The following is an 11,947-nucleotide window of genomic DNA, read 5'->3' on the forward strand; positions in this document are numbered from 1 at the left end:
AGTTGTACGATGGGTGGTTGATGGACAATGTTACCCCAGAAGATTGTTTGATGATAAGACTAAGTTGTACGATGGGTGGTTGATGGAAAATGTTACCTCAGAAGATTGTTTGATGATAAGACTAAGTTGTACGATGGGTGGTTGATGGACAATGTTACCTCAGAAGATTGTTTGATGATAAGACTAAGTTGTACGATGGGTGGTTGATGGACAATGTTACCTCAGAAGATTGTTTGATGATAAAACTTAGTTATACGATGGGTGATTGATGGACAATGTTACCTCTGAAGATTGTTTGATGAGAAGACAAAGTTGTACGATGGTTGGTTGAATGTCAATGTTATCTCTGAAAATTGTTTGAAGAGAAGACTTAGTTGTACGATGTGTGTTTAATGTACAATGTTGCCTCTGTTTCAGAGAAAACGAACGAACAGACACAAATGAAACGGTTGTGAAAATTTGCCATCTCTTACATATTAAACATTGGGGGAAATCAGTCGTCAGAAGAAAAAAAAAACAGTTGACGGCCCGAATCTCATTTATAAACATTTCAAATTTTCCAGAACAGGCATTGCAACATCAAGACGATGATACAGGGATCTCATGTGGGAAGCAATCACGCACATAATTACATAGATTCCATAGATTCCATCAATAACATGACTGTGTTTTAATAGGGAATTAATAATTTCTGGGCACAAAAGTCTGTTATCCATGATAAACCTTCATTAGTTACGCTCTTGATCAATACGTTTTGACATTAGCAAGATGCTCCATGTTTTGATTGACAACATATTTGTGACGTTTAAAGGACGTGTTTTCAACAGACAATGACATTTCTATGTAAAACAACTATGCTCCTCTTTTTGCCGACTTGTTCCTCTATTCATATACTGACATTATCGAGATGCGTGCTTTCTTTATTGATAACATATTAGTTACGTTTGGAGGATGTCTTTTTAAAAACAAAATCGTCATGCCCATGTAAAACAAATGTGCTACTCTTTTTGTCGACATGTTCCTTTATTAATATGAGACAGGCTACATAAAGTAGCTTCTTATGAAGAATGGAAAGAAGCTAGCACTATTTTTTTTAACTTCATGTTCCGCTATATAGACGATGTGCTTTCAGTAAACAATTCAAAGTTTTGTGACTGTACTTAACACATATACCCCATCGAACTTGAAGAAATAATAGATACAACAGATATTAATTCTGACTAAAATCTTGACTTATATCAAGACATTGAAAGTGAGGGTCGATAACGAACGAAACTTTTCGACAAAAATTTCCCATAGTGAACTATTCATTTATATGTAGCAAAATGTAATCAGCGCCTGAATATAGAGTATATATCTCCAAGTTGATACGATATCTTAGAGCTTGCTTACAAGGAATCAATGAAATCAATGGTTCCAAGTGGTGCAGTTAACACCATCACGAGTTTCACAGATGACAACGGACATGTTTAAATTGTAGTAACCACAATCCCGTCCTTTTCCCCTCACATGTGACATCATCGAATAAGACTGATCACCAAATGTTTAACCCTAATGAGCAACACGAATGATCTGATGACCCTTCCGAATCGGTTTATTGTTGGGTTCCTGTTGCTCAGTTTTAGTTTTCTATGTTGTGTTTTGTAGACTATTGTTTTTTTCTTTGGTTATTTTTCGTTTTCTTGCCATTGTGTTGTTAGTTTGTATACGACATAAGAGTTTAAATATGTCTTTGATAAAATTGAGAATGGAAACGGGGAATGCGTCAAAGAGACAACAAACTTACTAAAGAGCAGACAACAGCCCACGGCCATCAATGGGTCCTTAACACAGCGAGAAAATCTCGTACCCGGAGGCGGACCTCATCCGGCCCATAAACAATAATGTACACCAGTTTAGCAAAAATGAACGTCACACCAAACTCCGAAACACACAAATGAACCAAAATTAATATAACATACAAGACTAACAAATGCCAGATGTTCCTGACATGGGACAGACGCAAAAATGCGGCGGGGCCAAACATGTCCTATGAGATCTCAACCCTCCCCCTATACATCAAGCCGATGTGGAACAAACAAACAAACAGCAACACGCACAGCAAACCTCAGCAGAAAAGAAGTCTAACGCCCTTACAGGCAACAGAAGAAACAAAGCAAAACGACAACAACCAACACAAATCAACAAATGACCACCAGCAGCCACCGACACGCCAGCCCCAGACCCAACCAAACTGACCGAAATACTACGTCTTCATCTCACGAAAATCAATGACAATCCCTCCCGCTAGGGACCCAGCACCACACCATCACATATACCATCTTCGGTATATCTCGCCTCTCCCTTAAAGAGTGCCACCGTCAATAAATCCCTTCTATCAATAAACAATATGTTTACAAATAGACAACAAAAAGTCGAATTTCTAGTAGTTATTTCATTCATCGTGGGGAACATATGTTTTCTTAATAACAATGCTTTTAGGGAGATGTTTAATCTATTATATTTGTGTCATGTATATTTTGTCTAGCATCGATTTTTAACTCAGTATGTTTCAGATAAACATTGACATAACTTTGGTGGATAGTTGTCTCATTGGCAATCATACCCCATCTCCTTATTGTTATATTATTATCTGTTCTACTATTAAGATATTAGTATATACAAACAAAATATTTGATTTGCATATATCAACCTTTTGTAAGGTACATTTTTTATGATGAATGAACACAGAAATGTCTGCCATAGATATACTGTACATCTGCTAGGAAATGCCACCGATATTTCCACTTATTCAAGACAATTTGTTAAATCGCAGTAATTATTTCACCATGGCACGGTATTATTTTTGGATAAAGTAGAGAACCGTTGGTTATTATATTTCGGCAAAATTAAAGTTTATTCTGGTATTGTTGACCAGGTCGGTTTTGCGACATTTCTTCTAATAACCAGACGAACGATTCAAATCAGTAATAATGTGAAATAGACATCAATGTAACATGAACATTATAATTTAATGAAGTTAATAAAAAAAATGAGAATGGAAACGGGGAATATGTCAAAGAGACAACAATCCAACCAAAGCGCAGAAAACAGCCCAAAGCCACCTATGGGTCTTCAACACAGCGAGAAAATCCCGCAACCGGAGGCGAGCTTCAGCCTGCCCCTAAACAAAAATGTGTACTAATTATTTCCATCTCAGAAACATAGATCGTTAAGAGTTGCTTTTTTAAAAGATAATAATTCTAGTAGTTATTTCATTCATCGTGGGGTACGTACGTTTTCTTAATAACAATGCTTTTAGGGGAGATGTTTAGTCAATTATATTTGTGTCATGTATATTCTTTCTAGCATCGAATAAAAAAAAGCATTAATAATACCGTGTAGTTTTATATTTCTTTTAAATTTTCATATTTACAAGTAATTATGTGAACTATTTTTTGTTGCTTTTACCTAAGTTGGAAACATATCACGTAATCAGGAGATTCGTCTTGCAGTCATTTACAAATCTGTATGTGTATGAATAGAGCACCTGCTGTGAAAAAAAACTATAAAAACACGTAGTGTAGATACCAAGAGTCATATGAACTGTTGGTTTTATTTTCTGCGAAGTTTCATTGATGTCTTTTTCATTCCTTCCTGGCTTTTCCAACTGTACCACATCATTGAAGCCCAAGAATTTGTTCCTGGCACCCATGGACCATTAAGATTCACCCAAGTACAGCCTTTTTACCACCATGCCCCCTGTCGGCCACTTGTACAGCTCGTAGTATCTTTATCTTTTGTACTGAATACGGCGTTATTGTTGTATGTAAATCCCGATGAATCACCTAAAAATATGAAATAAGTTTAAATTATTCATGTTAATAACCATGCATATGATAAGGCAAAGTTCAACTTAAAAATCATAAAGTATTAGAAATCATCCACAAAACTTTCTTAAGAGGTTCATAAGATATTCTGTGGATTCATTTATTTTCGTGGGTTTTAATTTTCGTGAATTAAGGAGGACTTTAATTTTCGTGAAAATTTGATTTCTTGGTTATGCCCAAGTCTGCGCACAAGCCTAGACTAGATAATTTTGTAATTCGTTGAATAATTTAAATCGTGGTTCGCCTGTACCCACTGAATCCACGAACATTGGTACCTCACGAATGACAATGACTCCACAATAGGTAAAACTGTTTTGAATTTCATCTTTACCCTTCCGGAGCACCTGAGATCATCCCCAGGTTTTCGTGGGATTCATGTTGCTCAGTCTTTAGTTTTCTATGTTGTGTTTTGTGTACTATTGTTTGTCTGTTGGTCTTTTTATTTTTATCCATGGCATTGTCAGTTTATTTTCGACTTATGAGTTTGAATGTCCCTTTGATATCTTTCGCCCCTCTTTTATCTTACGTATTTGATTTAGGCGGTTAAACTCACTAGGATATACTACAAAAATCTTCAATTTATTGTTAATATCTTTTATTAAAGTTTAAGGATAAACAACAACTTAAATGGGAATGATATTCTTTATGAAATATAAGTTACAAATCGATGTGAGTCGAACATATTTTTTTCGGGATAACGCTGTTCGTGTCATGTTAAAGATGTCAGGATGAGACCGCTCAAGACATAGCTGCTTTATAGTGGTCAGATTTTAATATCCTACTCATTGTTCAACCGAGTCACCACGAATATAAAAGGCTTAAAGAAATTTACTATATATTACTACCAAATGTTTTTTAATCGAGGGAGATTCTGCATTTTATTCATGTTATTTTTGCTATGTATTGTTCAATAAAGGCTTTTGGAATATTTAATCACATTTCGAAGTAGCTTTCCGAAAAGCGGAATTATCAAAGAGAACTGACGAATTTACGATTCAAGGTCTTCTTGAGCAGCTTCAGTTGATTAACTCATCTTATTACAATAAATAAAACCGCTTAATACAACCGATTGATACGTATGACTTAAATCTCCAGAATATCACGATGAATACTTATCACTTAAATCTCTGGAATAGCCTGATAAATACTCATTACTTAAATCTCTGGAATAGCCTGATAAATAATCATTACTTAAATCTCTGGAATAGCCTGATAAATACTCATTACTTAAATCTCTGGAATAGCCTGATAAATACTCATTACTTTAATCTCCGGAATAGCCTGATAAATACTCATTACTTAAATCTCTGGAATAGCCTGATGAATACTTATTACTTAAATCTCCGCAATAGCCCGATGGATACTCATTACTGAAATCTCTGGAATAGCCTGATGAATACTCATTACTTAAATCTCTGGAATAGCCTGATGAATACTTATTACTTTAATCTTTGGAATAGCCTGATGAATACTTATTACTTAAATCTCTGGAATAGCCCGATGAATACTTATTACGTAAATCTCTGGAATAGCATGATGAATACTTATTACTTAAATCTCAGCAATAGCCCGATGAATACTCGTTACTTAAATCTCTGGAATAGCATGATGAATACTTATTACTTAAATCTCCGCAATAGCCCGATGAATACTCGTTACTTAAATCTCTGGAATAGCCTGATGAATACTCATTACTTAAATCTCCGCAATAGCCCGATGAATACTCATTAAATCTCCGTAATAGCCTGATGAATACTCATTACTTTAATCTCCGCAATAGCCCGATGAATACTCATTAATTTAATCTCTGGAATAGCCTGATGAATATTTATTACTTAAATATCTGAAATAGCCGGATGAATACTTATTACTCAAATCTCAAACATAGCCCGATGAATACTTATCACTTAAATCTGTGGAATAGCCCGATGAATATTCATTACTTAAATCTCCGGAATAGTTTGATGAATACTTATTACTTAAATATCTTGAATATCCCGATGGGTACTTATTACTTAAATCTCCGGAATAGCCAGAAGAAAACGTACCGTAATCTCCAGAATAACCGAATAAAAATAATCAAATATCATAATATTTCGATGAAAACTAGCATGAATTTTTACTAATCTAAATCTCCGGAATTACCCGATTGATACCAACCTAAATCTCCGGAATAATCGGATACTGTTAGTCTGTATTCATCTTCTTCATCATTGATCATAAAATTGTTATATACAGCGTATCGTGTATTACCGGCTACATCCTCAAGGTCGAAACGAAGTAGATATGTATCCGATTTGGTTATCGAATGAATATAACTGTTGCCTGTGGAAAGACCAAATATTACTATAAAGAAATTGCATGAATTAACAAGTAATTTGGGCCTTTAATTTGAAAGTAAGAGTTTGGATCGATATGGAAAAAGAAAGAAATTGTAATGAATAATTCATATTAGACCATACTAGAGGATGTGGAGGGGGTCTATCATTTCTTTATTCTTTAATCTTTTAACTCATTTTTCTCTATTCTTTCTATAATCATCACATTATTCTCTATTCTTTTTGGCCTATTTATCTCTATTCTTTTTTCAAGCCCTTTATTGAGCACATTTTGCTAATTATTCTCTATTCTGTAAACTCCATCCAGACCCTCATCTAGATGTCACATTCATAAAACACAACCGATTCTATAGTGTTATCTTCACTAAGTCAGCATTGGTTCTGTTATTTTGAAAAAAAAAAAAAAAAAAAAAAAAAAAAACGTTAAAAGGGGTAAGATATTGAAAACACACCATACCATATCACGACTCATGGGCTGAGCTTTTAAATTGATTAAGACAGATTAACTATGATAAGATAAGATACGAGAAGCCCCCATTTTGTGGTCTACGTGTCAAATTTTTGATTTGCTGATTTTTTCAACATCACATAGTTAAATAAAGAAAACAAACAAATAATAAAATTTGAAATATCTTCCCCCATTTTAATATCAAACATCTTATTAGAATATAATGGTGTAGTTCGCTAATTCTGTAAGTTTAGGCAATAGTAAAAACATGTCGTTAGTGAGTTGAGACACAGACAAACAATACGGATCAATGAAAACTCGACTGTAAAACTTATGTAGTGTATATTTCAGTCGTATTTCCTCAAAACTCTGTTGGACTAGTTTTTGTATAAGGAGCAGATCCCTGTTAAAGAAGCCCTTAAAGTGGGAACTTGAATAAGCGGATCGTTTTTTAAGATATGTAGACGTTTAGCGATGGGGCAAATTGTACCGTTATGTTACTGCTGAGAAATGGGAAGTTGACAATTGGCAAGTCATCGCGTTTGTCATAAATTATAGTATGAAGTCGTTCCTTTGTTTTGATATAGTAAAAAAGAGATCAAGATATGATGTAGAATCCTTAATCTCAAGTTCACAGGTATATTTGAGGTGAAAGCATTCACTGAAATGTTTGTTATTTAGTGACCGGTTATCATAAATATATCGGAAGGTAAATCTAAAGAACTTTGCAAGATTTGTTTTTGTCTTTGAGAAGATTTATATTTTGCTTCATGTGAGTATTAGGAGTGTACAATAAATACACAATGGGTATACCGACTCTCTATTGAAATATCAATCATTCAAACTTAACTGAGATCACCCCCAGTTTTTGGTGGGGTTTATGTTGCTCAGTCTTTAGTTTTCTATGTTGTGTTTTGTGTTTGTCTGTTGGACTTTTTCTTTTTTAGCCATTCCGTTTTTTTCGACTTATGAGCTTGAATGCCTCTTTGGTATCTTTCGCTTTTTTTAACATATATCTGGTTGATCAAAAAGTCGAGCACGTTGATTATATTATCTTTGCTGTGGTTCTTAACACAATGAGGTTTGTCTATAAGTTACTCACCTAACCAGAACTCTGTGTTCAGATCCCCAAACCCATCTTTGTATTCATTCCAAGTTCGATAAAAGTCAACAGATCCGTCAAATCTATTTTGAATAACCTGTAAACAAAATTGTTATTTTATGTTAGGAAAGTGTAATTTTGAATTATTTCAAATATTGTTTCTTATTACTTTTTTAATTTCTTTAACCTTTCAAAATTACTGAGAAAATCACTAGCCATTCACATATAAATCAGCAAGACGTTAATGGCGAAATGGTACCTTCATTCAGGGATAATCCAGATGTAACACGGAATGCCGTGGTTCATATTGACTGAGATGTTGATGAAAGCAGTTTTTGTAGGGACAAATATTCAAGTCAAATAACATGACATATTTGTAAACAATGTATCACATCTTAATTGTTCCTCTAAAGAAAAGAAAATGATTATTCATAATAAATCATTTCTTGATCTCATGAAAAGGGATTAGATAAAAGCATATTCTAACAAAGTACGTTCACAATTATCATTTCTGTATATCCAAAGTAGTCGTATAAATTGTCCTTCCAAGTATTGAAGAACAGGAGCGATAAGAAATCGTAGGTTCTTCAGAAATCCCTTTATCAAGTCAGGAATATGGCAGATGATTTTCACTTGTTGCGGTGATTGATAGCGTTTGGGTATTATAGACTTCCCGTTTTTAAATTCGCTTTGGAGTTCGGTATTTTTGTTATACTTCTTCACCGACGAACATTTATCAAATTCTTTTAGATTTGGTGCGTTTAAATTTTTTTTTTAACATATCTTCATCAATAACGCACAAACCACAAATTTAAAAGCAAAGGACTTGAAATTTGATGAGCTTTATAACCAAACAAAAAGGGACGAAATTACGCGATTTACTGACTATTGATCGAAGATGATTGCAAATAATAAGAGCCTAACCATGGCTCAGAATACATTAAACAGTAAGCATATTTTGTCGTCATCTATTATATAAAACTTTTTTGGGCAATAGTTTTGCTCGGTGATAAATAAGTCAATATATGTTGAAAAGTATCCTAAATTCGCTAAACAAAAATATAGAAATCTCTCCTATGACATCATTTATGGCATGTATGACTAACGGAATTTAAAATTCAATAAGTGACGTAACAGTCGGATTTTGTCATGGCGGCTTTGCTTATATTCATTTTATTTCTGAAAACAATTCTTATGGTGCTTTAAAATGTGATTTGTAATGGTTTCATGATTATTTTCTGTGAATTTTTTATTCCCAAAAAGGAACTTACGATCCAGCCTCCTCCATCTATATCCATATCACAATACACATTGACTCCATTTGGAATATTCTCTGGGTATATCGTGTAGATTCCACTAGGTGACCCCATACTTTTTAGACCAGAACAATCGAAGACAGTTTCACTCTGCGTGACTGTAGGGAGAGACAGAATTAATTTTTTTTTTTTTTTTTTTTTTTTTTAATTTATTTTCAGATGCTAAAATTTACATTCCAATATGTTCTTTTATTTGTTCGGATTTTGACTACTGACTTAAAAAGCAATAAATATCTGAAGTCAATGTTATTTGTTGTTTTTTCCGCTTTATGTACAATACAATTAAACAGTCAAGAATAATTTCAGGAAACAATTTCAGGAAAAAAATATAACGCATGTTATGTATGGTTATTCAGGGTCTTTGTTGACCTATTTCAAAATGTATATCACAAGCTTTAGAACCTATTCATATCTTTAGTTCGGAGAAATACCGGTTGATTACGATGTAATGACATTGATATACACGATTCAAAGAAATACTAGAAAGAGGTACTTTTTTCACCATTGAAGGGTCAACACAACGTTTTTTAAGTTGTAAGTAATGAACTTAAGTAACTGTCTGTCATTTTTGTTTTTTGTTTACTGTGTTGTCATTAAAAGAGCCTTTGTTTTTCTTGTGTCAATTGTCTCATATTTTGTCATGTCAAGACCTTTTAAAGCTGACTAGGGATAAGTATCAGTCTGTTTTCGTACATTCAGATCTGCACTTTATAGAAGATAAATAAGGTGAAGGTCATTGAGCAACCCAATTATAAGAACCATACCGTCATCCTTCTTTCCGTATTTAACTTTCTTAATGAGTTCACGACTCAAAACACAAAACACAAAAAAGAATAATACAAAATAAAGCAGTATACGTTGACCAAAACAGTTCATTATCAGAGATCATTTTATCATATTCTCATATATTTTTTCTATGCAAAGTCTGTAACTGTTTGAAAATTGAGTTGATATAAGTATCCTACAAAACAGACCAAATTTATTATTTATTCCGTATTTGAATGTTCCAAAATCATTCAAAGTCTTATACATGTACATGTATACATGCACTTGCATAAGGTCGAATTCTATCCGACGCAGCTCGTGTATAGTTTCAAAATCCTGGATCCACATCTACATACTAGCAAACAGTAGCTATAAACGTCACAGAAAAATTAACTTCACGCTGCCTTTTCAACTTAAACATCCTAAGTAAATGACAGCATAAATTTTTATCTAAGCGCAGTATACTTATATAAATAGGAATTACTTCAATTGCCATTGGATGTAAAGAAAAACAATATTACGTATATAAATTAATCTTTTTTATAAAACAATTTCAATTTTCTCGGATGTTAGTAAATGTTTGCACGTATCCTATCTTCCATGTGGTCAACATCCTGTGAAGATTTGCTGCATACATATACATGCGGTATGGGCTTTGCTCATTGGTGAAGGCCGTACGGTGACCTATAGTTGTAAATTTCTGTGTCATTTGGTCTCTTGTGGAGAGTTGTCTCATTGGCAATCATACCACATCTTCTTATTTTTATATGTGGTATATTTGATGCCTTTATGAAAGATATATTTTATAAACTATATTTTCGACAATATTTTGATTTAATTTCACTTGATTTAAGCCTGTCAACAAAAGGAGAGAAATGCACAAGAATCTTTTTGACAAATAAAAGCCGGATGCAAATTTCTTATTACCACGTGGTTCATGCCAGGATTGGTTTATCTCCTGGTGGCTCACGATTCCATGTAATAATGACATTGTTTTCATATTCTTATATTCATGAAGTAAGCGACAACCAATGCGTTTGGCGCAGGAGATTATAAGCCTTGTATCCAATTTACTATGTGATGATACACAGTATTTTGTATTTAATTAACATACTTGATAATGTTGCATAATCGCAATTAAATTTGCTATTTGGTATGTCGAACAGAGAGAATTAAATTTACACTACAATATTTGGAAGATTGCGAGGATATCGAAGCAATTGGAAAGAGCATATACTGGAAGACTCAGAAGGACGAGGGTCGACAGCACGTCGACATGTCAAAGACAGCTACACAGGCAACGAAATAGAGGCTTAGAAGGTCAGGGATACACATTTTCGTCCCTCACTAATACTAAACGGTGATATATCAAAGAGTCCATCCAGCCAACACACGACTATCAAGAGGACCAATTAAAAAGGGTCACATATTCCGTTATAGAACATCTAGTTCCATAACTACGGCATGATATTGTTCAAGCTGTGAATCTGGTGAGGGTTCAGAATTATCAGAGAGCGAATAATCATATGTAAGAGCAAGAACCAGCCTTATATATGGAGTTTGCATTTATTTTATTTGCTTCAAATATAACATGGTTTGGGGTAACACCGAATAAAAGTATAACAAACTATCTTGTTTCACGCTATCAGCACAAATTACGGACAAGATAATCAACGATGATTACGTTGATTTGTGTTCACTACTTAACAATCAAGTACTGATTATGTCTCGTTTAGTGTATGGAAAGGTATATACTATGAAAATTAGAGCGAGGGGCTTGCCCCGAGGTCTTAATTTCATAGTATATACCTTTCCATACACTATCCAATTTAGCACATATTCACAACTTGGGTGATTGTTAAATTGGTGTAATTGATGGTCAGTTGATCATATGGTCAGTACAAAGTAATCATCTAACAAGGTAAGTGTGACTAGATATTAGTAAATTTAAGAGAGTTGTTTTGTTTTTGTAAAAATCTACTCAGTATTTATATCGTAGCTCCGTGTCATTTCAATTTGAATCATGATGAATAACACCGATATGCCAGATTTTGAGTTGTTAAATAGTACAGATACAGATTGGGAATTAAGTGATTTATATGCAATCC

The 11,947-nt window shown here is 33.7% G+C and overlaps 1 protein-coding gene across 1 annotated transcript; it reads right to left on the reverse strand.

Annotated features, from left to right (window-relative positions):
• Nucleotides 1-3,690: 3,690 nt before the first annotated feature.
• LOC127732485 (fibrinogen-like protein A) lies at nucleotides 3,691-9,128 on the reverse strand. The gene is made up of 4 exons (XM_052241524.1): nucleotides 9,030-9,128; nucleotides 7,759-7,855; nucleotides 6,030-6,194; nucleotides 3,691-3,827 (listed from the first exon to the last, which is right to left on the reverse strand). Exons 1-4 carry the CDS (start codon nucleotides 9,126-9,128, stop codon nucleotides 3,727-3,729), a joined length of 462 nt encoding a protein of 153 aa, XP_052097484.1. The 3' UTR covers nucleotides 3,691-3,726.
• Between the last annotated feature and the right edge of the window lie 2,819 nt (nucleotides 9,129-11,947).

Source organism: Mytilus californianus, unplaced genomic scaffold, assembly GCF_021869535.1.
Source record: "Mytilus californianus isolate M0D057914Y unplaced genomic scaffold, xbMytCali1.0.p SCAF_25, whole genome shotgun sequence".
Lineage (NCBI taxonomy): Eukaryota > Metazoa > Mollusca > Bivalvia > Mytilida > Mytilidae > Mytilus > Mytilus californianus.

Bases quoted from the DNA above. Each gene is read 5' to 3' on its own strand.
- LOC127732485 (XM_052241524.1), bottom strand. From the start codon at position 9,128: ATGGGGTCACCTAGTGGAATCTACACGATATACCCAGAGAATATTCCA. The intron at 7,856-9,029 runs GTAAGTTCCTTT...TTTTGTTTACAG, and splicing joins TAGATGGAGGAGGCTGGATC to GTTATTCAAAATAGATTTGA. The intron at 6,195-7,758 runs GTGAGTAACTTA...GTCTTTCCACAG, and splicing joins GAACACAGAGTTCTGGTTAG to GCAACAGTTATATTCATTCG.